Raw genomic sequence first — 27698 nt, forward strand, 5'->3', positions numbered from 1 at the left:
ATGGGGAGGTGCTGGTAGAGATAAGGTTATGAAGGTTATGGGATTAGAAAGATGAAGGGGCAGAAAGAGAAAAATACTGCGGAATTGAAACTGTTGAAGGAGAGGCTGATTCACATATCAGCAGCATTTTTTTTCATCTTAGCTTTACTGTCTACACCATTAATATATAATTAGTTGTATATACAACTCTAAGTCAGACCTTTTTTGTGTGTGTGTGTGATGGGTTCTAAAAAAACCTTACCTCCACCTGAAACTTCAGTTTTCATTTTTTTATTTTTCCTAATTTTTCTCCCCAATTGAATCCAGCCAATTACCCCACTCTTCCAAGGGGTCCTGCTTCACCTTCTCTGCCGAGGCGGAGGGCTGCAGACTACCACATGCCTCCTCCGATACATGTGGAGTCACCAGCTGCTTCTTTTCACCTGACAGTGAGGAGTTTCACGCTATTCCCCCCCAGTTCCCCCTCCCCCCAAACAGGTATCCCCACCGACCAGAGGAGGGGCTAGTGCAGTGACCAGGACACATACCCACATCCAGCTTCCTACCCGCAGACATGGCCAATTGTGTCTGTAGGGACGCCTGACCAAGCCGTAGGTAACATGGGGATTTGAACCGGCGATCCCCATGTTGGTAGGCAATGGAATAGACCGCTACGCTACCCGGATGCCCTTGAAGCCTCAGTTTTAGAAGGGCTTTAATAAAGAATATAAGGGGAAAAATGATAATGACAATTATAGTACTTTTTTTATTATTGTACATTTAAAGCACTGCGTGATCTTGCCCCCAGTTATATTTCTGATCTTCTCATTTCTCATTCCACTTCCCGACCACTCCGATCCTCGAACCTCGGTCTTTTATCCATTCCTCGCTGCAACTGCAAAACAAAAGGTGACCGCGCCTTTGCAGTTTTAGCCCCAAGCCTCCGGATTAATCTCCCCCATTCCATTAGATTCTCTGAATCTTTGGACTGGTTTAAGTGGCTTCTAAAAACCCATCTTTTCAGGCAAGCCTTTTTATAGATCCTCACCCCTCACTTCTGTTTTGTTTCCTTTTTAGCTTGGTCTGTTACTCCCGATGCCAATTCATTCAATTTATTTTATGTATTTATTCGTATTTTGTGAATGGAGTGTAAAGCACTTTTTAACTGTGTGTTTTTAAAAGTGCTATACTATAAATAAACATTTTGCTTGCTGGATTACTTTTCATACCGAATGAGCAACATATTCCCACTCAGCGGCTTGGTAACGCAGGACATAAAATGGATGAGAAAGGTGAGAGTATGCAGTAACCCCACACCCTTATTTTAACCTGAGTAGACAAATCTGAACACATGCATGATTCGAGAGCAACTGCTCAGATTAAAATGATTGATAGAGAGTTTCAGTAGATGGTACTTACAGGGTAGAGGACGGGAATGCTAGGGAACACAAATATTGGAGACCGGGATATGGAGGTTATACTGTGGTGTGAGCATGTGGTGGGGAATTTGCATCCTCTCATGAATCCACAGCTTTTATGAGTTGTCTCTATCCAAACTGTCATAAAGTTCCTTATCCGTTTTGAGGATAGGGGTAGCTTTTAAACTCATAAAGCTCTATTTTTGTTAGGGGTACTGTCATGTGCATAAACGACAGGCAAGGGAGTCGCGATTAATAACGTGCTTTATTCAGCCATCTGCTTCCAGTCCCCGACCCGGACAATCCCCAGAATGCCCCAGTACAGAACCACGCAAAACATATAGTTGCTTCCCCCTCCTCTTACGTACACAGCATGCTGGGCACTGTAGTTCTTATCACATCTCCCTCCTTTTAAAGAACATGTATGTTCCAATGGAAACAATAACATTGCTAGATTATAAAACATAGCAACAGCAATACCATATTAGCAATTTGCTAATTAACAGCATAACCAACTAACAATGAAGACATGCACTTCAAAATTCAAAAATTAACCTGAAGGGTGGGGTAGACTGCCCAGCCCTTCGACTGAGTGTGGGGATTATTCTGCCCAATTGCTCACTCAGTATCTAAACATCATACCGCTTTGGGGGTTTTACAACTCTGCCACTGGAGGTGATGGTGAACCCAGAGCGCCTTGCTGGCACGTCCGGCTCCGTGGGAGTGCCTGATGAGGTGGCGACCGGTGGGCTGAGTTGTTCCTGCTGCAAGTCATTGCTGTCTCTGGCTGGTTGGGTTGCAACAGTTACAGGGGCAGGCACGGATTGCAGGTGCCTGCGGTTCCATCTGAAGACAGCCCCGTCTTCCGTACGCACCGTGTAGGAGTGTGGTTCCCCTGAGGGATTCACCACGACTGCGGGCATGTTCCACCCCTTTTGCCCGTCTAGTTTGACTCGTACCCTCTCACTTGAGTGCAGTTCGGTTAGGGCACGTGCAGAGTGTCTCCTGTCGAAGAAAAACTTATAAGCCTCTTTTGCCCTTCTGTCATTCTTCTCCACCTCCTTGTGGTCGAAGAGCTGTGGCTGGAGTTTCTTCTCAAGCACAGGCATGTTGATCCGGATCTGGCGGCTGGTCATGAGCTGCGCGGGGCTCGCACCTGTGGCAGCAGTTGGTGTGGCGCGGTAGCACATCAACGCTAGGTGAGGGTCAGGCTGCCGCAAAATTATTTTGGCTGTCCCGACGGCCCTTTCGGCAGCTCCATTTGCCTGGGGGAAGTGGGGGCTGCAGGTTGTGTGGTGGAAATCATAGTTCCTACAAAACTGCCTAAATTCGGCTGACGTAAACTGTGTGGCATTGTCACTAATGCGTTCCCCAGGGACGCCCCATCGTGCGAACATACCTTTCAGCTGCTCAATCACCTGTAGACTGGAGGTGGTCCGTAGCTGGGCGATCTCAATGTCCCTGGAATAATAATCAACCACCACCAGGTAGCTTTTTCCATCCTGCTCGCAAAGGTCTGCCCCAATCTTGTGCCATGGGCCGGGCGGCAGTGGTGTTGTACGTAGGGGCTCTTTGTACCGTGAGGGCTTATTGATTTGGCAGAATGTGCACTGTGTAACTTTCCGGTAAATGTCCGATCCGATGCTGGGCCACCAGACAGACATCCTGGCTCTTTCACGACACTTTGTAAGGCCTTGGTGCCCTTCGTGAATCCTGTGTAGGATGTCTTCCTGATACACGGGGGGAATTACAATCCTGTCTTGGTACAGGAGCAGCCCGTCTGCCTCGGACAGCGATGCCCTCGCAGCGTGGTAGCCATGCAGATAAAAGGGCACGTGCCTCGGCCATCCCTCTCTGGTGTACCCGATCACCCTCTGCATTGTGTCGTTCTGACGCGTGGCCTGCTTTAACATGTCCAGCTTCGTGCTCGACACCGGTTTGGTTTCGATCACAGCTTCGACACGCGCACGCATATCCCCGTCTGTGTCTGCCCCGCGGCCATGCTGGAGTGGGTTCCTGGAAAGGGCGTTGGCCACCACCAGCTGTGAACCCGGAACATACACTGCTCTGGGGTTAAAACGCATTAGACGAATTAGAAGCCGCTGGCATCTCGGCGGCACTTTGTCCAGATCATAAGCATTAATGAGGGGGGCCAGGGGCGTGTGGTCTGTCTGTAAGCTAAACTCAGCTAAGCCCAACAGATAACGGGAAAACCGCTCACAGGCCCACACCCCTGCAAGGCATTCCCCCTCTAACTGAGAGTATCTCTTCTCTGTATCTGTGAGAGTTCTGGAGCAGAAGGCAACAGGCTGAACTTTGTTCCCCTGAACCTGCAACAGTGCTGCCCCCAGCCCGTAACTACTAGCGTCCGTGCTCACAATGGTGGGCCGTGCTACATTATAGTATGCCAGGGCAGGAGTGGAAGACAACATCGCTTTTACCTTGGTGAAGGCTTGCTGTTGGGGCTCCCCCCACTGCCACTCTGCGTCTTTCTTCAGCAGCTCACTCACCGGGTCTAGCACTGATGACAGTTCGGGTAGAAACCTCCCCAGATAATTTACCATACCCAGCCACTGTCTCACCTGAGGGACATTCTCAGGGCTCTGCATGTCTGAGATGGCCTTCACCTTGCCTGGATCAGGTTTGATGCCGTCTTTGCTGATGATGTGCCCGAAATATTGCAACTCACTTCTGCTGAAGCGGCATTTCTCCTGGTTGAGCTTCAGCCCCGATGTTTTGATTGTCTGCAGTACCGCCTCCAAGTTTCTATTGTGCTCGTCTTGGTCCTTGCCATACACGAGTATGTCATCCATGACGACGACCGTGCCCTTGCGGTCTCTCAGCAGAATGCACATTTTCCTCTGGAAGATCTCCGGGGCCGATGTGATGCCGAACGGGAGCCGCTGGAAACAGAACCGGCCTCTCGGAGTAATGAAAGTGGTTAGTTTTACACATCTGGGATCCAGCGGAATTTGCCGGAAGCCAGACGATGCATCTAGCGTTGTAAAAACCCCTGCCCCTGCTGACTTGGGCATAATGTTCTCCAGCGTGGGAAGCATAAACCGCTCGCGCTTAACAGCCTGGTTTAACTGCTTTAGGTCCACACAGATGCGTATCTTGCCGTTCTTTTTGACTACGGGCACCATGGGTGCGCACCACTCTGTGGGCTCGGTCACTTCTGTGATGATCCCCAAGGACTGCATGTGTTGCAGCTCGTCATCCACCTTTGGCATGAGAGGGAAAGGGACCCTGCGTGGCGTGCTGAGGGCATAAGGCTGTATATCGGGCTTAAGCTCAATCATGACAGGTTCACAATTAAGCAATCCAATGTCCCCGAAAACATCTTCGCTAACCTGATCCGTTCAAAAAACTAGGCCCATTTCACATGCAGCTCTGCGACTCAGTAGATTGTTGGCATTTGGCCCTTTTATCACAAAAATCCCACTTTTGTGCATCTTCCCCCGTCTCTCCGTGCACGCCACAAATTTCCCTGCACACTGCAGTGCTCCCCCTGGGCTTCTCAGGTCGATTGATGTTTCAACCAGCTGTGGCCGTTCAGGCAGTGACCTATATGCAGTCTGTGACATGGTAGTGATGTCCGCCCCCGTATCGATTTTAAAATCAACCAACTTGCCGCAGATCGGTAACTCCACTTGCCACTTTTTCTCAAAATCCATCCCCTCTATGCAACCGAGGAAGTAGGGGCGGCTTTCACTTTCCGCTTCGCCCTCATACGCATCATCCTGGTAAACGACCTCCCTCACGTCTCTGGTTTTGCATACGGCAGCAAAATGTCCCAGCTTGTCGCATTTCCTGCAACGCCTGTTGCGTGCAAGGCATTCCCGCTGCTGCCCGTGCACGCGATTACATCGGGGGCAGGCTGTTTTGGGCCGCTGTGCGTTTCCGTTGCCCTTATTGTAGTGGATGCTAGCGTTACTGCGGTCGTGGTTGGTATTGGCACCCTGTGCTTTGCTAACTGCATTCAGTTCAGCTGTAATTTCTTCCGCATTTTGCTGTTTAACCAGTTCGAACTGACGGGCCATTTGCACCGCTTTTCCTAGCGTGAGCTCATCTTTCATCTGCAACTTCAGTGACACGTCTCGGTCAGCAACTCCGATCACAACTCTATCACGAATGTGCACTTCCTTTAATGCCCCGAACTTGCAGTGTTCTGCCAACTCATATAAACTCCTCACAAAGGCCTCGACAGTCTCTCCAGCTCTCTGCGAGTGCTGGGGAAAACATGCACGTTCGTGGATTACATTTCTCCGTGGTACGAAATGCTCATTGAACTTACTGACCACCCTGTCATAATCGTTAGCATGAGAAGCCTCTTCGAACGTAAATGAATTAAAAATAGCTTCTGCATCTTTCCCTATTGCGTATATCAAGGAATTGACTTGGATCTCACCGTCCTCCGCATTTAGCTTGGTTGCTAGTCGAAACTGGGAAAACCTCTGAATCCAAATCGGCCATGCCGCCGGTTGCGTGAAATCAAATGCCTCGGGGGGGATTAAATTTTGCCATTCCTCGTCTCACCGGACCAACTCCGTTCCCGATTATTGAGGTAGGTGGATTCGAAGATCTTCTGACATCATGTCATGTGCATCAACGACAGGCAAGGGAGTCGCGATTAATAACGTGCTTTATTCAGCCATCTGCTTCCAGTCCCCGACCCGGACAATCCCCAGAATGCCCCAGTACAGAACCGCGCTAAAACATATAGTTGCTTGCCCCTCCTCTTACGTACACAGCATGCTGGGCACTGTAGTTCTCATCACAGGTACGGAGCAGGCGGAAGCACAAGTGCAGGATGATTGGCAATTTCCTCAAGTGCAAGGTGAATTTTACCCTTTTGCGTTTGGAAATTTCACGGCTTATAACTCATGTAATACAGTTAGCTCGCCCATATGTGTCTGCGCCTGTATCTGAGCTTGCATTTGCGCCTGCTCCTAGTTTCGGGAAGATACAGCTCCTTCCATCCTAATTGTCAATTATCCAAAAATACAGATGATGCCGTCCCCACACATTCTGCTGTAGAACTTTTAGCTAGAAGCTAAAGTAACTTTTCATGTGGTTCTTTTCTACAGTTTTGCTCATCCCCTGAGTCCCTAATTGACTCCTTATGCCTCAAGTACACATTAATATTTGAAACTTTCTATGCGGAAAGATATTTTCCTTGAAGATTCCCCAAACTAATTAAGTGCACATCTTACCCAAGTTTTTTTTTTTTAGATCAGGGTACTGAGACAAACCCCCGAGGAATGGTAACATGGATCCCCCCCCCCATCTCTATCCCTTAAATTAGTGTTGGACAGCTTAAATGAGGTTAAATCTTGCCAAAAATTGTAATTGTTCATGTAAGCTTCCTCGGCCACTATTAATACAACGCACACTGTAAAACAAGGTATGGCAGTATGTGTCCTTTGTTAGTACAGCACCATCTGGTTTGATAAACCTTACACGCTTGCAGAGGGCTAATGATTGCTTTTCCATTTAAGGTGTGTGTGTTTCGTATAAATGGTAGTGTAGAGCCAAAGGAACGGAGAAGACCGTAGGTTCACACTTTAGCCGTGTAGGCAACTTTCTTTAATCAGCGGTAAATCAGAGAGACAACAAAACCACAGCTCGACTGAGCGGAGTTGGCAAGAATAACCAGAAAACTGGCTGAACAACCATAACTTAACCCCTGCGTTAACCTGCCAGGGCAACCCTGACTTAACCCTTAGTTCCTGGGGTGAATTCTATCCCCAATACGTGTCCACCACATGAGCCCCCCCAGAATTCGCCCTAGTAATCGAAGTCAGGCAGGCACGGGGGCCGACAGGCCGTCCACGGCGGCTCCGGGTAACAGGGGCTGGAGTGTCTCTGGGAGGCATTGACGCGGGCCCGTGGAGGCCGGCCTGAGGAGCAGAAGAGGCAGCACGGGCCTCCACGGGAGGAGGAGGCGGAGCCGGGGGACGACCGCGACGAGGAGGTTGGGCTAACTCCAACGGCTGCGTCAAGTCCAGGTGTGCGGGTTTAACTCGGTCCACTGAAACATGCTCGGCCGTGCCCCCAAAATCCACCACCAGGTGCTTAGTTCCCCGTTCCAGGACGCGGAAGGGGCCGTCATAAGGGGGTTGCAGAGGGGGGCGGTGTGCGTCGTGACGGATGAATACGTAGTCCGCTGACTGCAGACCTGGGGGCACCTGTGACACCGGAGCACCGTGTTGGGCGGTAGGGACGGGTGTGAAAGCTCTGACCCCGTCCAGCAAGGAGGCTCGTTGGTCCACAGCTGACCAGGGACGCGTTGCGTTGGGCATGAAATCGCCTTGGACTCGCAGCGGCGTGCCGTACACCAGCTCTGCAGAGGAGGCTTGTAGGTCTTCCTCCGGGGCGGTCCGCAGGCCCAGCATGACTCATGGGAGCTTGTCGACCCAGTTGCAGTCCTTGAGAGTAGCCCGAAGCGCAGCCTTCATGGACCGGTGGAAGCGCTCACATAGGCCGTTCGCCTGAGGGTGGTAGGCGGTAGTGTGGTGAAGCTTGACGCCCAGAGCCTCACCCACAGCATTCCAAAGCTCTGAGGTAAACTGTGGCCCACGGTCAGATGAAAGGTCGGAAGGCTTACCGAAACGTGAGACCCACGACCCAATAAAAGCCCGGGCCACATCAGCAGACGTTGTGGATGCCAGGGGAACAACTTCAGGCCAGCGCGTAGTCCTGTCCACCACAGTGAAGAGGTAGGTGAACCCATGGGAGGGGGGTAGGGGACCAACCAGGTCGACGTGGACATGGTCAAATCGTCTCTCCGGCACTGCGAAGCGTTCCAGGGGCGCCTTAATGTGGCGGTGTATCTTAGCCCGCTGACAGGCAACACACGAGTCGGCCCACGCTTTCACGTCTCTCTTAAGTCCCTCCCACACAAACTTAGCAGAGGTCAGGCGCACAGATGGCTTACCGCCTGGATGAGAGAGGCCGTGCACAGCTTCAAACACGGAGCATCTCCAGCTGTCCGGGACGATGGGCCTGGGCTGTCCTGTGGAGACGTCAGACAGGAGGGTGACACCTGTGTCGCTGAAAGGAACATCCTGCAGGCGGAGCCCCGTGTCGGAGGTCCAGAGACAGAGGATGCTCGGGTCCGTGGCCTGGTCAGCGGCCATCTGTGCATAGTCCAGGCCTAGGTGGACCGCTCCAATCACTGCCCTAGAGAGGCAGTCAGCTACCTGGTTAGACTTACCAGCGACGTGCTGGATGTCGGTAGTGAATTCCGAAATGTAGGAGAGTTGTCGCTGCTGGCGAGTGGACCATGGCTCGGCCGTCTTGGACATGGCAAACGTGAGGGGCTTGTGGTCCACGTACGCAGTAAACTCGCGGCCCTCTAGCAGGAACCGGAAATGCCGGACGGCGAGCCAGAGACCGAGGAGTTCCCTGTCAAAAGTACTATACATGCGCTCTCGGGGTGTAAGCTGGCGACTGAAAAAGGCCAAAGGCTGCCAAGCCCCCCCCCCACCCACTGCTCGTGAACCGCACCAACAGCATAGTCCGATGCATCCGTGGTTATGGAAATAGGCGCTGTAGGTGAAGGATGCGCTAGCAGGGTAGCCTGGGAGAGCGCAGCTTTAGTCTCGGTGAACGCACGGTCCCGCTCTGCTGTCCAGTTGACCGCCTGGTTGGGGGACTTGCCTTTCAGCGCCTCGTACAGTGGCCGGACGATAAAGGCGGCTCGGGGAATGAAGCGGTGGTAGAATGTCACCATCCCGATGAACTCCCTGAGCGCACGAGCTGTTTGGGGGCGCGGAAAGGCCGCCGCCGCTTCCACCTTTGAGGGCAGGGGGACCGCCCCGTCCCCAGTGATGCGGTGCCCGAGGAAATCAATGGCCGTCAGCCCGAACCGGCACTTCGCCGGGTTGACGATCAGCCCATGCTGGCTGAGGCGTGTGAAGAGGGCGTGAAGATGGGACAGGTGTTCTTCCTCGGAGGCACTGGCGATGAGTATGTCGTCCAAATAGACGAAAATGAAAGGAAGGCCACAGAGCACTGAATCCATCAGCCGCTGAAAGGACTGGGCCGCGTTTTTGAGTCCAAATGGCATTCGTAGGAATTCAAATAGGTCGAATGGGGTAGTCACCGCTGTCTTGGGGATGTCCGAGGGGTGCACGGGAACTTGATGATAACCACGGACCAGGTCCACTTTTGAGAAGACGTGTTTGCCAGACAGGTTTGCAGAAAAGTCCTGGATATGCGGGACAGGATAGCGGTCGGGCGTGGTGGCGTCATTTAGTCGGCGGTAGTCCCCGCATGGGCGCCAACCTCCATCAGGCTTAGCGACGATGTGGAGTGGGGACGCCCACGGGCTGTCAGAGCGGCGGATGATCCCCATGCGTTCCAGGTGCTCGAACTCAGACTTGGCAATGGCGAGTTTGGCGGGGTCGAGACGCTTGGCTCTGGCGTAGACCGGGGGCCCCTTCGTAGCAATGTGATGCTCCACCCAATGCTTAGCGGTGGGTGCAGAGAAGGTAGGCTGAGTGAGGTCAGGGAACTCAGCGAAGAGGCGGTTGAACTTGTCTGCCTCTGAGAGAGAGTTGGCTAGACCTGCATAGGCCGCTTCCCCCCGCGTACATGCGAAGGAGGAGAAGGTTAAGGCGTCGACCAGACGGCTGTTCTGAATGTCCACTAGCAAACCGTAAGCGCACAAAAAATCAGCTCCGAGGAGGGGAAGCGTTACATTGGCCATGACGAACTCCCACGTGAAACGTTGTCCACCAAAACACAGTTCTACAGACCGCACGCCGTAGGTGTGGATAGGGCTGCCGTCAGCCGTCGCCAACTGGGGGCCCCGCTCCCCGCCCATGATGTCGACGTCAGTAGCAGGGAGCACGCTTCTCTGTGCGCCCGTGTCACAGAGAAATGGCCGACCGGAGATGGTGTCGAGGATGAAGAGCAGCCTGCTCGTATCGCCAACACTCATGGCCACTACTGAGTGTTGGCCCTCTCGTTTCCCGTCGGCCTGTAGTTACAGGGGGAACAGCACCGTTTAGCTTTCGCACCAAATCGAGCGTGGTACATACAGAGTCCAGAGGGCTTGTAGCGGTCTGACGCTGTGGCGCCACCGTTGGGCCACGCCCGCGATGTCGGCGGGGGGCCAGTGAAGGTAGGAGCCAGCACCCCGGCATGGGAGGAACGTTGTGTAGCGACGAAGAATTGGTCAGCCTCCTTTGCCAGCTCACGGGGATCAGTGATGGTGGAGTTAGCGAGCGCAGTCTGGACGCATGTTGCGCAGAAACAGCTCCATGAACAGGAAACATGGCTTTTCTTGTCCCAGTAGATTTAACATCCTGCTCATTAGCTCCGATGGTTTGCCATCTCCCAAGCCCTGAATTGCGAAGAGGCGACGTGCTCTCTCCGTTGTTGACAGTTCAAAAGTTTCAAGGAGGAGATTTTTAAGTGCGGCGTATTTACCATCGGCCGGTGGGTTGGTTATGAAACCGCTTATCCTGGAAGCCGTAGCGCCCCCCAGTGCTGCCACTACGTAGTAGTACCTGGTCTCGTCTGCTGTTATGTCTCTGAGCGCGAACTGTGCCTCAACCTGCGCGAACCATGTAGCCGCGGAAGACTCCCAAAACTCTGGCAGTTTAATTGCAACGGCGTTCGTAGCCATAATGTGTGTGGTTTCAGAAAACTTATCTGAAAACCGACGTCGGGGTCACTAGTGTAGAGCCGAAGGAACGGAGAAGCCCGTAGGTTCACACTTTAGCCGTGTAGGCAACTTTCTTTAATCAACGGTAAATCAGAGAGACACAAAACCACAGCTCGACTGAGCGGAGGCGGCAAGAATAACCAGAAAACTGGCTGAACAACCATAACTTAACCCTGCGTTAACCTGCCAGGGCATCCCTGACTTAACCCTTAGTTCCTGGGGTGAATTCTATCCCCAATACGTGTCCACCACAGTAGGAACAATTAAAACTGAACCTCGATCTGTAATCATTCATGTCACTGATTATTCCGAATTTGTGTTGACCTAAACTTAGCCCGAGTCTACCTGTGTGTGTGTGTGTGTGTGTGTGTGTGTGTGTGTGTGTGTGTGTGTGTGTGTGTGTGTGTGTGCGTGTGCGCGCGCGTGCGCACATCAGGTGTCCAACCTGTTTGCTCGTGACGAGATTGACGAGATCCTCAGCGATCTCGTACCTGCAATGAAGAGAGAGTTTCCAAAGCGACCACCGACCAATGAGAACCTACATGAGTACTTCATGTCCCGGGTCCGACAGAACCTCCATGTTATCCTGTGCTTCTCACCAGTGGGGGAGAAGTTTCGAAACCGGGCACTGAAGTTTCCAGCATTGATATCAGGTTGCACCATGGATTGGTTCAGCCGCTGGCCCAAAGACGCTCTTGTTGCAGGTACACATGTAGTAGAGGACAGCTGTGTTATGTTTACATGCAGATTCTAAGGTGGTTGCTTTCACAAGGCACATCATGATGCAAATATCCTGCATATACTTTAAATTTGTATTTCAGTATCACTGTTGCAACTTATTTTTTACCATATGATCCAGTAAGCGATTTAGTACAAAATTGTGATACTGACAGTTTTAATATTGCAAAATTTCCCCCTGAATTGCAATGTTGAACTCGCAATTAACACGAGTGAAGACGTTTGATACAATATTTTCGCCATCTCTGAATGTTTAAACAAGAATTGATGAATCTTTATTTAGTGACGCATAAGATTTTGTAACACTCTGGCAGCGGTGGCTAACCATGTGCCATGGAGAGCCATGTGTATGCAGGTTTACATTCCAACCCGGCTCCACTCCAGGGACATCATGTATCAGTCGTTATTATGGGCAAATTTGTGTGTACACACCCATGGAATTTTTTAGCCCTCAAGATTGTCTGACAGACATCAGCAAAGCAGGATGGTTATTTGTAATTCCTTCCTCCTAACAGCTGTTGTCTACCTCTTGCAACAAGCAATCACCCAGGCCTGCAAAGATATCAGTGTTAGCCAATCGGTGTCTAAATTCAAGGGTTACCCAGGTTCTACAGTGTCTCTGAGACAAACTTCAGGGCTAAAAAATCCCATGGGTGTGTACGCACAAATTTGCCCATAGTAACGATTGATACATGAGGCCCCAGGTTATTTCACTGATACATTCTTCCTCTTTGGTTGAAGGGTTGCTAATCAGGGAAATCACCTGGTGTGGAGTCCGGCTGCGATGAAAACCTGCATACACATGGCTCTCCATGGCACATGGTTAGCCACCCCTGCACGAAGGGATTAGGATAAATGCATGTTATATATCTGTTTAGATTATTGCAGTTTTCAAATTTTACTATGGATAAGCGGAAATGGAGCCTTTAAAAGAACTGTGATATAGAATTGCAGTATATTGTTTATCAGGATATTGGAAAAATTGCAACACACATCGAGCCTAAAAAGCTAATATATATATATATATATATATATATATATATGTGTGTGTGTGTGTGTGTGTGTGTGTGTGTGTGTATGTATGTATGTGTATGTATGTATATATGTATGTGTATATATGTGTATTTAAATGTGTGTGTGTGTGTGTGTGTATATATATATATATATATATTACAGATAGATATAGATGTAAAAATATGTATATGATAGGTCCCAGTTTCATTACTAGTCAGACACGTTTGGCTTTTTTGACTGTAAAAGTCAGTCTATTCCTATTAATCTATTCTAGGCAAATTAATTAGGGAGAAAGTAATTATGAAATGTGTAATTATGAAAATGTGTATTTTTTTTGTTTGTTTCTGATGATCCATATCACATTTTGGTTATAGAGTGAGAAGTGTGTTGTTGATGCCAGTGCAGTAGTTTTAATGAGTTAAATCATGCTTCATGACAGTCACCCATGTCTGGAAAACATTCAGGTTTCAGTTATTATCTCTTAGTTTAGTTTAGTTTTATACCTGGAAAAAACCAAATGAACGCATTATTAAATCTTATCGTGTGTAAGGGATTGGCTGCACTAACGGCATGTAAGCTTGGCTTCGTTATGCTTTAAATTGCCTGTTTTCTGTCCCCATTTATCCCCTTGAATTCTCACCTCTCACATCTGCCACTCTTTTTTTCCTCATGCTTTCCCCTCCTCTTTCTATTCTTTAGTTTCAGAACACTTTCTGTCCTCCTACGACATTGAATGTTCCTCGCAGGTTAAGTTTGAGGTCGTCCAGTGCATGGGCTCCTTCCAGGATGGCGTGGCAGAGAAGTGTGTTGACTATTTTCAGAGGTATGTCACCAAACAGGGCAGAGCATTTCCCACGACAGCTAAAAAAACCTGCTAGGTTTCACAGGCTGTGTAGAAATGACTGGTTCCGGGCTGTCCAGGTAGCATAGCGGCCTATTCCGTTGCCTACCAACACGGGGATCACTGGTTCGAATCCTCGTGTTACCTCCGGCTTTGGGGCAGCGTCCGAGTGATGTCACAGCATCGCTGTCGCTATGGACGCGTCACAGGAAGTCAGACATGCAGAGCACGTTAGACAGTACAGCATGGCTGTGTTTACAACACCAACTCACATATATGCTGTGTATAGGTGAAAACGGTAAAAAAAATTACGCAAAAAACGAAGAAAATTACAACAAACTACTTACTTTTTTTTTTGAAGTTAAAAATTTTTTTATTAAGCAAATTGTATAGAAGATGCAATATTCAGCATTCAAATATATCTTTCAAACAAGAACAACAAATACAAACAACAGAGTTGTTAATACAACCACCAATAAAACAGAAAGAAAAAAAACAAACAATTTAATTGGAGCCAGGGGGAATCTTCAAGTAAAGACATTAAAAAGATTGCATAAATAGACGGTCCTCACATCTTTCTTATTTTTCGAGTTAGTGATGATCTTAATCATAGGCCGCGGAACCGGTATGGCCAGTAGGGCCGTGGCCATACCTACTTTGGCGTGCATCAAACATAAACATGTATAAAAATTCAAATCGTAAATACGTTACATTCCATTCTTAATGTGTTGCACTTTTGCGCGCTTCCCGGGCTAATTTCCCCTAGCTGTAAGCCTACGTACAGTACATAGCCTATCACAAGCAACAAACTCTGTTTCCTAATGATTGATTGGTTATTTGTGTCACGTGAGCTTAGCGTCACACGGACGTGAATGTCACAGAACAAAATACCAGCGCTCTATGTAAGTAGACTAACTGCTTGTGTGTTCGCTAAACTTTAAGCAATAGTAACGTTAAAATGAATGATGAAGCGTCGAAAAATAACTGATTTCTTCGGGTCAATGTTAACCAAAGTAGCTGAGACAATCACCATCACTCCAGCCCACAATGAGCCCTCTGAGGAACCAGAAGTAGATTTTCTAACTGTCGCTGCTCCAACAAGCCCCCCTTCCGCTACCCTCAATGTTATGAGCCTCACCCCAGCTGACAATGAGCCCTCTGAGCTTAAGGAACCAGCAGTAGCATTGCTAATTAGTCCCAGAACTGTCAGTGCTCCAACTAGTGTTCGACCCTCTTCCGCTACCTCTAACGTTACGAACCTCGCAGAAGTCCACTGTTCCAGTGAGTGCTGCAGGGATCTCTCAAAGTCCAGTCAACCAGACGACCCCGCTGTTCTCGCAGGTACAAAAAGGGTACAGGGAGAAGGGTCCTCTCAAAGAAACTGGTCTGTTTAACCCCAGTGGTTCAAGGACCACAGATGGCTAATGTTGTGTCAAACAAGAGCAAAACTTTTCTGCACACAATGTCGCTTTTGGACAATGAAAGGACTCGGTTCGGGTTTAAGCAAAACCAACGAGAATGCATTTTCAGTGCTTGGATTTCCAAATTGGAAAAATGCTGCACATTCTTTTCCAAAACATGAAAGTAGTAAATACCACAGAGAGGCCATGGTTTACTACCAGTTACACATTTCCCAGCAACCTAGCGTTGCAGCCCAATTAGACACGCAACTGAAAGTTAAGCAAACACTCAGACGAGAGATGCTAGTCAAAGAGATAGCATCTATTATGTATCTCATGGGTCAGGGCATCGCTTTAGATGGTCATGATCCCCAGAATAGTAACATTTACAAGCTATTGCAATTGCAAGCCCAGGGCTGTCCAGAAATTGACCAATGGCTCGCTGAAAAACATTACATGAGCCATGACATAATAAATGAGCTGATTTATTTAATTTCACGTTGCGTGTTAGACCAGGTAATGTCGCCTATTCATGATGAATTTTATGCATTACTAGCGGACGAGATCAGAGACATTTCAACCAAAGAACAGCTCGTGTCTCTGTTTCGCTGGGTTGATGACAGCTATGTCGTTCACGAGGATTTTATTGGATTATTTGATTTACCCAAAGCCGATGCCTCGACCATTGTCACTGCACTAAATGACATCCTGATCCACTGTAACATTTTGCCGAGTATGTGCCGGGGACAGGCATACGATGGCGCCGCAATTATGTCTGGCCATTTGAATGGAGTTGCCGCAACATTTAAACGGAGCAATCCTGCAGCCATATATGTGCATTGCTTTGCGCATTGTTTGAATTTATGTTTGCAGGACACTGGGAAACAATGCAAGGCCATTAGGGATGCGTTGGATTTAGTGCAAGAAGTGACACATCTAGTGAAGCAATCTCCGAAGCAAAACCACGCATTCCAAGTCTTAAAAAATGAAAACGCACTCTCTGTCTGACGCGATGGACAGTGCGAACGGGTGCAGTGAAGTCAATCATAGACAATTACGCTGTTCTTTCCTCTCTAATGAGACAACTAAATGAAGAATCACATGATGAAACTGGCAGGAAAGCTGGGGGCATTCTGGCAGTCCTTGACAAATTTAGCACATTCTTTGGCCTGCACCTTGCATTTATGTGTTTTTCACCAATTGAACAGCTGTCTAGGACTTTGCAAACTGTTAACATATCGTTAGAGGATGCGCAAAAAGCCGTGGCAGTTACTCGAAGCTTTATTCAGTGGAAGAGGTCAGATAATGCGTTTAATGATTTCTACAAGACAGTGGTACAGGATTCAAAGGACCTAACCGATGCCCTCGTGTTGCCCAGGCAACAGAAACGCCCCAAAAAATTGGATACTGGAGAGGCTGCGCACACATTCCAGAGCCCAGTGAATCATTATAGGAGACTGTACTTTGAAGTTCTTGATCTTCTTGATGGCGAAATGGACCGGCGTTTTGAGCAGAGAGACCTGCATGTGGCAGCTGACCTGGAACGTCTGATTGTATCTGCGGCTAAAGGGGAGTTGGGCAGTTTCCCGTCCTCCACAGTGTTATTCTACGAGAAGGATTTTCACTTTGACAGTTTACACACAGTTGAATATGCTGCCAGATGCGAGCCGAACGTCTGGAATTACCGTCACAACGGTAGCATCAGTAACATCGGCAATGAATGCTGCTCCAGTAGCGAAAACCCTATTGCCAGATGTACACAGGCTGTTGAAATTGTTTTATACAATTCCCGTGTCAACTGCCAGCGCTGAGAGGTCTTTCTCAACCCTCCGTCGTATGAAGACTTATCAAAGGTCAACAATGACTCAAAGAAGACTCAATGACTTGATGTGCAGCCACACACACAGGGATGCTTTGGCCAATGTGGATGGTCTCGCCATTGCCAGTGACTTCATCCAGCACACTGAGAGACGGAGGAACTTCTTTGGGAACGTTTAAGACGGGGTGGTGAGCGTTGACATTTTTTAATCCTATGCAACTGGACTTGACGTGTCAAATGATTTATGCTTTCTAATCATACTGATTATACTATTTGATTGTCACTCAAGTGTAGGCTATAATCAGGACAAGTAAAAACGGCAATAATAATAAATAAAGTTATGCGTTACGAGTGTGGCTTGGGGGGGGGACGTCACGTCATTCTTGGCCCTACCCATTCGAAATGCGTTCCGCGGCCTATGGTCTTAATGTATTGTTTGGTGTCATTTTCAAAAACTAAAAATAGGGGTTTAGAATGGCAGAATTTTGACTTATGAATGTGATACTTTGTTAAAATAATCAAGACATGTATGATATAGAATTCTTTACTTTTGTTACTATTATTAACATGAATACCAAACAATACATTTTCCCAATAAAGAGAAAAGCCAGGGTCAACATTACATTATCAATAGGGCGCTACCAAATTCACGGCCGTGAAAATCGCGTCACGGACCGTGAAATCAGCCTCTTCCCGTGTAATTGACCATTTGCCGTGAAATGCAGTGAAATGCAGAATTTAAGTGCGCAACTAGTTTGAGGAAATACTGTGCTGACATGATTGACATTTTGGATGCGCGAATAAAAGCATTCACGTGTCTAAGACTTTGATTCGTTAAATGAGCATCCGGGGTGGTCGCAATGATCATTTTTGTTACTAGCATAGTTTGAGTTAGCTGTCGTCAGCATGTTAGCTTAGGCCCTAACGTATTGAAGATGTCGAAATCTAAAACCTCAAAAAACACGACTGCAGACGACAGAGTAATTGAGTTTGGAAAACATATTTTACACGCTGATGGCGGGAAATTATTTTGTACGAGTTGTAATATCTCCTTAGATCACAGTCGACGAGCAACGATTCAGCGTCACTTGGAAAGTGAAACTCGTCTCAACAAAAAGAGGGCTGCCGAAAAAGAACCACAAGGTGGAACCAACAAGAAGCAAAAACAATTTCATCGATGTTTAAGAAAACAACCGAGAGCACTGAGTCTCGACATTTGGCGACCATGGAGCTTGTTGAGGCGTTTGCTAGTGCTAACATACCGCTGGAGAAGCTTGATCACCCGAAACTGAGGGACTACCTTCAACGTAATGTGAGAAATGCGGGCGGTTTACCCAGTGCAAATAAGCTCCGACAAGACTACCTTCCTAAGCTGTTTGACTCACAATTTGAAGAGGTAAAATCTATCATAAATTCATGTGAATCGTTTTCAATTATTTCGGATGAGTCCACCGATGAGCAGGACAATTATGTTTTGCATGTTATTTTCGATTTCATGTCGGACAAGGCCGAAGATGTTGAGACTGGAACTCTAACAGCAGTGCTGGCCGACTGTGCTTACTTGGATGCTGTAAACTATACCACTGTTTCACAAGCCATAATTAAAACCCTCACAAAATATGGTGCAGACTTTAACAAAGTATCTGCTTTCATTAGTGACAATGCAACCTACATGACGAAGTCATACAAATCTGTTCTCCAGGGTCTCATGCCATCTCGGTGCATATCACTTGCAATGCCCACATTATTTCTCTGGTGAGTGAGTTGTGGAGAGCTGAGTTTCCTAGAGTAGATAAGTTAGTGAGCTACGTCAAAAAAGTGTTTAAGCATTGTCCCAGTCGCAAACTACGCTATCGGGAAAGCATTGCAGAGAAGTCAGGGGAAACGGTGGGGAAAATTGCCCTTCCACCTGAACCAGTGATTACGAGATGGAACTCGTGGTTTCGGGCTGTACAGTATCACGCAGCTCATCTGGAGTTTCACGCAGATTTTGTGGAACAGGAGCTCGCACTGACACCCCGAACACAGGCATTGACCGAACTGTTAAATCTTTTACACGATCCTCACCTGAATGAGGAGGTCAAATTCATTTCCAAAAATGCCACTAAGCTAATGGACTTGATCACTTGGTTTGAATCTCGACATGTATTAATTCACAAGGCGTACAACAGGGTCATGGATTTGCTCTTATGGGCAGAAGCACAGGCGAATGAAATTCACTCCGAGTGTGCAGATTTAAATGCCAGTGTTCATCACTTGTTTTCTGGCATGATACAAAAGATCAGGCAGTATTACTGCTACGGAGACGAGTCAAACGAGAACATTACGCAAAGTAGATTTAAACAACCAGCGGCCGAATTCCTGAAAGCAGTGCGCATTTTTGACCCTGCACAAATACTTATTTTGACGGTGGATTTAAATTCACTCAGCACGGACATTCCTGGATTTGACAAAAACTGTAGGCTGGAATTGCCGAACTACAAACACATCGCACAAGAGGTGGACACAACTTTACCAGTGCTAGCTTTTTGGAAATCCTCCGAATCTAGGCTACCACATCTTGCTAAAGTAGCGTGGCGCTGTCTGTCAATCCCGACGAACTCTGTGGACGCGGAGAGGGCCATGTCAAAACATGGACAAGTATTTTCATCGCAGAGACAGAGCATGAAGCCAAGCACCGTCGCAGGATGCTCAATGCTTACATTCAACCACTAGTACGGTTATGCTGTGTACAGTAGGCTGGGCTATTAAGGCCCTGTGTGAATAAAAAGTGTAATTTAATCATTGCCGTGAAATGTCGCATTTTTCTTATAGAATCCGTGAAATCTGTGATTTTCGAGAAACTAGGTCCGTGAAATTGAGCGAAATGTACCGTGAATTTGGTAGGGCCCTAATTATCAATAATATATTGCGATAGGTCTTTCCAGAATTTGACGATATAAGGACATTGCCAGAAAAGGTGCAGCATAGTTTCAGGGTGCAATTCACATAAAGAGCATTTTACACACGTCTCACAAACTGCTTACTTCTAATGTAGTCTGGTGCATCCGATGTCTGACTTCCATTTGCTGCGAAGCTTCCGCTTCCACTAGGGAAGGGCTAAAAATAGCTCATGGACGTTGCCCCATTGGCCTTGTCTGCGGGTGGGAAGCCGAATGTGGGTATGTGTCCTGGTCGCTGCACTAGTGCCTCCTCTGGTCAGTCAGGGCACCTGTTCGGGATGGGGGGTGGGGGGGACTGGAGGGAATAGTGTGATCCTCCCATGCACTACATCTCCCTGGTGAAACTCCTCACTGTCAGGTGAAAGAAGTGGTTGGCGACACCACATGTACCGGAGGAGGCATGTGGTAGTCTGCAGCCCTCCCCGGATCGGCAGAGGGGGTGGAGCAGTGACTGGGACGGCTCGGAGAGCAGGATGATTGACTGGATACAATTAGAAGAAAAAGCAGGAAAAATCCAAAAAGAAAAAAGAAATGACTGGTTCCTCTTAACATTTGTGAACATGAACAGCTCTCTTTCCACAATACATAACAATATTGATATTAAATGTAGACTCCTGAAGTCCTTTCCCCACCATAAACATGCTGTATTGTTGCTTTTTGGTATTTTGCCTTCAGTTTGCAGTTACCTTACACCAGGATTTCTTAATCGCAATACGCTTTCCTTAATAGACCAAACTTATCAGGCTGGATAGAAAAAAAATTCTGGTCAAAGTAAAGGTGAATGTACATATCTCACTGCTTGGGCTTTAATTAATTCTGATTTCTGGAGGAATTAATGTAATCTAATGCGCAGTTATCTAACCTATCTGTATCTAGATACCGTCGCTCTACCCATGTCACGCCCAAGTCCTACCTCTCCTTCATCCAGGGATATAAGACCATATATCAGGAGAAGAGGTCTGAAGTACAAACCTTGGCCAACAGGTAAATAGGTGATGAAAGTGTTCATATTGTTCCATAATTCAGACTGTTAGAACATGTTTATTCTGCCGTCCACCTCATTACCTCCTTGTTTTCTATATTGACTGTTGACATCACCAACAGGCCCATGGTACTCTAAGCAAACCCCCCACAAACACAGGCCTTTCGCAAACCTCTTTTGGTGCAACACAACTTGTTTAGAAAGAAGGCACCCACATTACCGACACTGTCATTTGGCTGACTTAATTCCATCTATGGTCAGCTTTAATAACAAAAATGGAAAGAAATGAAAATCAAATGAAATAATCCAAATGGTATCCATAAAATTACAAGGTAAAAACAGAAAATTGCAGTTTTGGTGGCACAGTGGCCCAGTGACCCAGTTGTTCGCACTGTTGTATCACAGCAAGAAGGTCCTGGGTTTGACTCCCAGGTCATCCCAGGTCCTTTCTGTGTGGGGTTTGCATGTTCTACCCATGTCTGCGTGGGTTTCCTCCGGGTGCTCTGGTTTCCCCCCACCATCAAAAAGACATGCATGTTAGGGTTAATACTCCTGTCTGTGCCCCTGAGCAAGGCAATGGAAAGAAGAACTGGAGTTGGTCCCCGGGTGCTGCAGCTGCCTACTGCCCCCATACAATAGGATGGCTTACATGCAGAGGATGAATTTCATTGTATGTATGTACAAATAACAAAGTGTATTATATTATATTGTACTATGTTATATTATATTAAAATGACAGCAATACATGTGCAAAGTGTGTGAACAAAGCAAAAGAATCTGTAGACATCCATTGCATCCGTTATCCAAACTGCTTATCCTGCTCTCAGGGTCACGGGGATGCTGGAGCCTATCCCAGTAGTCATTGGGCGGAAGGCGGGGAGACACCCTGGACAGGCTGCCAGGCCATCACAGGGCCCCCACACACACATTCACACCTAGGGACAGTTTAGTATAGCCGATTCACCTGACCTACATGTCTTTGGACTGTGGGAGAAAACCGGACCACCTGGAGGAAACCCACGCAGACACGGGGAGAACATGCAAACTCCACACAGAGGACGCCCCGGGACGACCCCCAAGGTTGGACTACCTTGGGGTTCAAACCCAGGACCTTCCTGCTGTGAGGCGACTGCACTAACCACTGTGTCACCGTAATGCCGAATCTGTAGATAGTAAAACATTATTTACAATTCAATTTACAATGTCATTTAGCAGACGCTTTTATCCAAAGCGACGTACATCTGAGAGTTAATACAACACAAGCAAGGATCTAGTCAGGAGGCGACAGCATAAGTAAGTGCCAAAAAATTAGGTTCAAGTCTGATAAGACATAGTTGTCAACAGGCAGTGCACAAAGGCAATGCATAGGGTGCATAGAAGTGATTTTTTTTTTAACACCATCAGCTTTAGAGGTGTTCGAGAAAGAGTTGGATCTTTAGCTTCTTCTTAAAGATGGAGCGGGACAGCATATTGAACGGAGTTTGGTAACTAATTCCACCACCCGGGAACTACAGAAGAGAAGATTCTGGCTAGTGGCTTAGGACTCTGTTGTGGCGGAAGAACCAGGCACCTTTCATTGGCACAGCGTAGTGAGCGGGACTGAGTGTAGACCTGAATGAGGGAGTTCAGATAGGCGGAAGCTGTTTTAGTTAGCCGTTTAGTTAGTCTCCCTCAAGTGCTAGAACACGCCAACCACATTTTTCAAGTGTGTGGAGAAAAATCATTTCTGCATTTAGAAATTATAGCATGTATTTACTGGACGCAGTCAACAGCAACAATGAGGGTGTATTTTCATGCAGACTAATGACCCTATCTTACACTGATAAAGGCATTGACCTGGCTTCAGAAACAGTCATGGGAATGGCTTTAACTGCTTGTTAACTTGATAAGGTCAAAATGGGGCAAGCAGAACATTAAAAAGCACAACTTAAAAAAAGCTTCTAATTTGCAGAGAAGTTAATACACAGTTTGACCTAAGCTTAATGAATAGTTATCAGCTGCCCCATACTACTGAGTGTGAAGGACAACCAGGACAAGATGGGCTGGTGGCACTGAGGCTCATCCATAGTCATTGATAGTGAGGCAGGTGTTTTCCTAACTTTAGTTCTATATCATCTCAACTGAGCGTCCATAACCTGGCTGTCAACGTATAATTGCCCTGTACCCTGTGTTTAGACGGTTGTTACCTCCAGTGTCTGCTTATCGACTCTCAACCATGCCTTGCAGATTTTTATTGGTAGTTGTAACACGGATACCACGATACATATGATTTAATTTTCTTTTCTCATCATGGAGTAGCTGCATGTCCATTAGACATGACAACTTTTTTTTTTTGGCTCTTCCGCTGATGTCATGTCAATTTTTTTCAGGATGAACACCGGTCTCCAGAAACTGAAGGAGGCCTCAGAATCAGTAGCGGCCCTCAGCAAGGAGTTAGAGGTCAAAGAGAAGGAGCTGCAGGTCGCTAATGACAAGGCTGACATGGTGGGTCAGAGGCAGAGGACTGATAATGCTCTAGTGTATGTGTGTGTGTGTGTGTGTGTGTGCAGGGTGGGGCAATATTTTTGACAAAGAAAAAAAAATTGAAACAAAAATTGGGGCACAGAAAATAAAGCGGAGGGTGTCCACAAGGGCCTTGTGCTCCTGACCGCTGGGTCTGGGTCACGGTCACGCTGATGCAAAGCAGATGCTGTTATCCAACAGGCAGTGATGTAGAGCCACTTGAGTTTTTACTGAATGATTGTCATGCAATTCAAATGATTGACATGATTATGCCTGTGTTAATATACTTAATACCCTTGCTTGTGCTGCACAATGGCAGATAACAAAAATCCTGTCTACAAATGTACCACAGCAGTGATTAAGCGCTATTTACATCTCAACCCTTTCCGGCCTTACCTTTGTATTAATTTGTACCTTGCCATTTTGGAGATTTCCATCCTATATAGCCCTGCATTTTATTCGTTTAGTCATCCTGTTCATTTTTGTAGCCTGACATTGAACCTACAGTTTTTGTGTATTTGGCGTTATTTCTTCCTGTCATTCACACAGCTGCTGGGCTAACTGAATAGCAGCAACACTTTACAAGTTAAAGGAAAATAAAGAATTAGCACTGAAGTGGATAAAAAATGTCTAATCACATTCTTATTATTATTTAGTCTTCACTTAACTTGTTTGTCCTCTACCATAAATACTGTTCAACTTTTTTCCTCAAGAGAGATATTGTATTCAACACAGTGTAAAGAGACTTTGGTGAAACTTTCTCCTCTTCTTCTTTTTATAAATGGTTGCATGATATCGTTCAAGAGATGTCAGTTTGTTAGCAAAGCATGTGTGTAGTGCTGCATGTCTGTATATGAAATATGATTTCACAGTGAATGCTCGAGTATCATTTGACGTCTGATGCTACAGGTGACGCTGGCGCTTTTTCTGTATACCATAGTAACACCAGAAACATCTAATTGAAATAAAATCATGAAAAATCAGTTTGAAGTCAGAATATCTCTTGCTTGATAGTTTTTGTTTGTATTAATGATACTGAAAGAGGCAACAGCCCAATTGTGAAAGTGTGATTGTTTTAATTTGGAGTGTTATAGCTCTCACCTTCTCTCCCAGGTGCTGAAAGAAGTGACTGTGAAAGCCCAAGCAGCAGAACGGGTAAAGGTGGAGGTCCAGAAAGTGAAGGATAAGGCCCAGGCCATTGTGGACAGCATATCAGCTGACAAGGCCATTGCAGAAGAGAAACTAGAGGATGCACGGCCAGCCCTAGAGGAAGCCGAGGGTGCACTGCAGGTACGGGAATTAGAATGCCCACAACATTCTCAGTGGTGGTTAAAGAGAAGCAGTCACAATTTTCAACTTTATGCTGCTGAAATTGAGTTTGTTGATCACATCATTGCCGGACAATCCGTGAATGTGAAAATGTACTTACAGTACTTACAGTTCCGCCTATCGGCAAAGCAAGAAGTTTTTTACATTCATGGCATCTGCGTGCTCCATATATAAATCCCAATTCTGGTTTCACATATACTCCTGCTCAAATCCTATGTCCCCTTATCTGTAATTTTTGCTGGCAGCCATACCAACATGTACCCTGACTCTGCCAAATGACGGAAGCTAAGCAGATATGGGCTTGGCTAGTACTTGGATGGGAGACCCGGGAAAACTGAGTTGCTGCTGGGAGTGGTGTTGGTGGGCCAGTAGGGGGCAGTCCTCTCGTCCTAATAAAAAAAGAACAACAAGAAATTCCCAGTGCCCCAGTGCAGTGACAGGGACACTGTGCTGTAGGAGATGCCGTCCTTTGGATGAGATGTTAAACTGAGGTCCTGACACACTGTGGTCATTAAAGATCCCATAGCACTTATCACAAAGAGTAGGGGGTTTCCTGGTGCCCTGGCAAAATTCCCAACCTGGCTCTCTCCATCTGGCCACCTGATCATCCCCCCATGTAACTGGCTCAATGATTCCTCCCTCACTACCTCAAGCTGATGTGTGGTGAGCGTTCTGGCACGAAATGGCTGCCGCGCATCACCCAGATGGGTGCAACACATTGATGGTGGTTGAAGTGAGTTACCCCCTTCATTGTCTAGATAAAGTGCTATATAAATGTAATCCATTATTATTATTGCTATTATTTTGTTAGCCAAATGTACCTCACTATCATTAAGAGAAAAAATGTTCCAAAAAAATAAAAGTAACACTATCTTTTATTCGCTCCATCTTTGTCTTGGTGTCCCCTTCAATCCATCTCGCTATTTATCTCAGTAAGATGTGTGGGTTTTGAAGGATAGCTGAATGAAGCCACTGCAGTCTGCAGAGTGGATGTGTATGTATGATCTGGTGTGAACAGTCATAGCCCCATGTACAGTTGTTTATGAGAGAGAGAGAGAGAGAGAGAGAGAGAGAGAGAGAGAGAGAGAGAGAGAGAGAGAGAGAGGCAGGGGTGTCTGGTGGAGGTAGAGTTGTGGTGTTTTGCATGTGTTTGTGTGTGGACATTTACGTCTACGTCTGGGTGTGTCTAAAGACGTCATGGTGCTGTGGTGTTTGTGGCTGCCATGTAATTACGACCATCCTCAGGGACAGATGGTTGCCTACATCATCTCTGTAGCAGGCCTTTGGTTTCACAGCACAACTTAGCCATTCAGCCATTCACATCCATTCATATTGGCGTGTATAAAATCCTCAAAGTGGGTTTTCAGGTAATTTTGTGGCACTTTAAAAGTGACGTTTACCCAGCACGAAAAGGGCCATATTTATTTTTTCTTCAAAATGAGTGGAAAAGAAGAAAAGAATCACCACAGTGGGGTTTAAAATTGTTCCTTGGCAGCAGTGTTTCAGCTAGTTTGTAGCGGTAGATTATGAACCATGATCCATGTCTTCATCCTAACTCTTCCAGTCCCTTTAAACGTGCATGTAGATGTTTGATCTTTCAATGCCTAAAATTTCAAAGTTTAATAACGTTGTGAAGAAAATTATACAGACCTTCCGCTCCTGAATGCTCCTAAAATTGCATATATTTGCATTAAAATGAGTTTTAGATCAATTGCCCCAAAAAAGTTATGATAAGCTCTACCTAAAACGACCATGAGCGGTCAAAAAGACGGCTCGTAATTTGGGTGTTATCGTGTGTGTCATGTCACTATTTACGATGTGTTTTGGTCGCGTCATTTCCTTCGCAAAGTTTGTTGCTCTGTCCTCAAAACACACTAGTGTTCTCCAGGGCAGAGAAATAGTCAAAACTTGATTTTTGATCATTTCTAACATGTCTGGTTACAGACGCCGTTTCAGACGCACCATGACTACCACCGAGGCGTTGCAGTATTTACAGGTGTTGGACAGCGGCCATTTTAAATTGTTTGCAAAATAGTATTAAAGTTGTTGAAATGTTAACTTTGATGTCAGTCATTTCCTAACAGACATATTAACATATGCAATGCATTAATATCTCAATTGGGTATTTATCTTGACAGACTATAGAGTTTAAAAACAGGCTGTCATTTTGACCGCCCATGGTCATTTTAGGTAGGAGTGAAATCCTGGTCGTTCTAGTGTTCATGATCATAGTTTAAAATGGTGCATTGTGAGTTTTCATTTATAATCTTGAGTTACAAAATAAAAGTACAAAATAAAGGAGAGACGAGGGGATAGGCTGGTAAAGGAAATGAGAGCAAAGAGGAAGAAGTGATGAGATAATGGTAAACTAAGCTTTCTGCTTGTTGACCCTCTGGTGAAGTTTTCCAGTGAGAAAGCAGGGAAGGGAGGAGAACGAAGAGGACTGATGAGGTAGCCAGATAACTCTCACTGGGACATTTCTCTGGTGTTCTTTGTCTCTCTGTCTCTCTGTCTCTTTTTAATCAGTCCCTCTAGGTCATCCTCTACCCCCCCCCCCCCAGTGACTCTGCTTCGCAGACCCCCACACTCTGTTTCGGCCTTTGAGTTTGTATTTACAGCAAATCCCTCTTGCTTTTCTTTCGGTCTTCTCCTCTACTTAACCTTGCTTTCTCTATGCGCATGTCCTTTTAGGTGTTCATTGTTTTTCTTTTCTTTTTTATCATATTTTTTTGCACGAGCACATCGTCTTGTCTTTCATTCCTTAAATCTGCTGCTTGCAATTTGTCAATGAGATTGTATCGGTCCTTTTGACAGAAAAGGGCTCGCAAATCCGTTCATTCTCTGTTTTCATCTCATTCAGATCTTTAATAGCTCACCTCGTTGTTCTTCACTTCACTCTCTCAGTTTGCTGGTGAACTCAAGTGTTCCACTTTATCTCTATGTATTTCTGTCATCCTCCTCCTGACACGAGTTTCTCTTTCTCTTCTTTTTGTCATTTTCTCTACCTTTCGAAATGTCATCCAGACTGTGGTTGTAGCCCCATGGGCCCCTATGC

At 46.7% G+C, this 27698-nt stretch overlaps 1 protein-coding gene across 1 annotated transcript in view; it reads left to right on the forward strand.

Annotated features, from left to right (window-relative positions):
• The window catches only part of dnah5 (dynein, axonemal, heavy chain 5), a 274534-nt gene that overhangs the window by 148252 nt on the left and 98584 nt on the right, over window positions 1-27698 (forward strand). Inside the window, exons 61-65 of the mRNA XM_056286379.1 lie at window positions 11513-11780; window positions 13528-13651; window positions 20707-20814; window positions 23182-23296; window positions 24428-24604. Coding sequence (XP_056142354.1) covers window positions 11513-11780; window positions 13528-13651; window positions 20707-20814; window positions 23182-23296; window positions 24428-24604 — 792 coding nt within the window. The remainder of the gene's footprint in view (window positions 1-11512; window positions 11781-13527; window positions 13652-20706; window positions 20815-23181; window positions 23297-24427; window positions 24605-27698) is intronic.

This window comes from Lampris incognitus, chromosome 9 (genome assembly GCF_029633865.1).
Source record: "Lampris incognitus isolate fLamInc1 chromosome 9, fLamInc1.hap2, whole genome shotgun sequence".
Taxonomy (NCBI): Eukaryota; Metazoa; Chordata; class Actinopteri; order Lampriformes; family Lampridae; genus Lampris; species Lampris incognitus.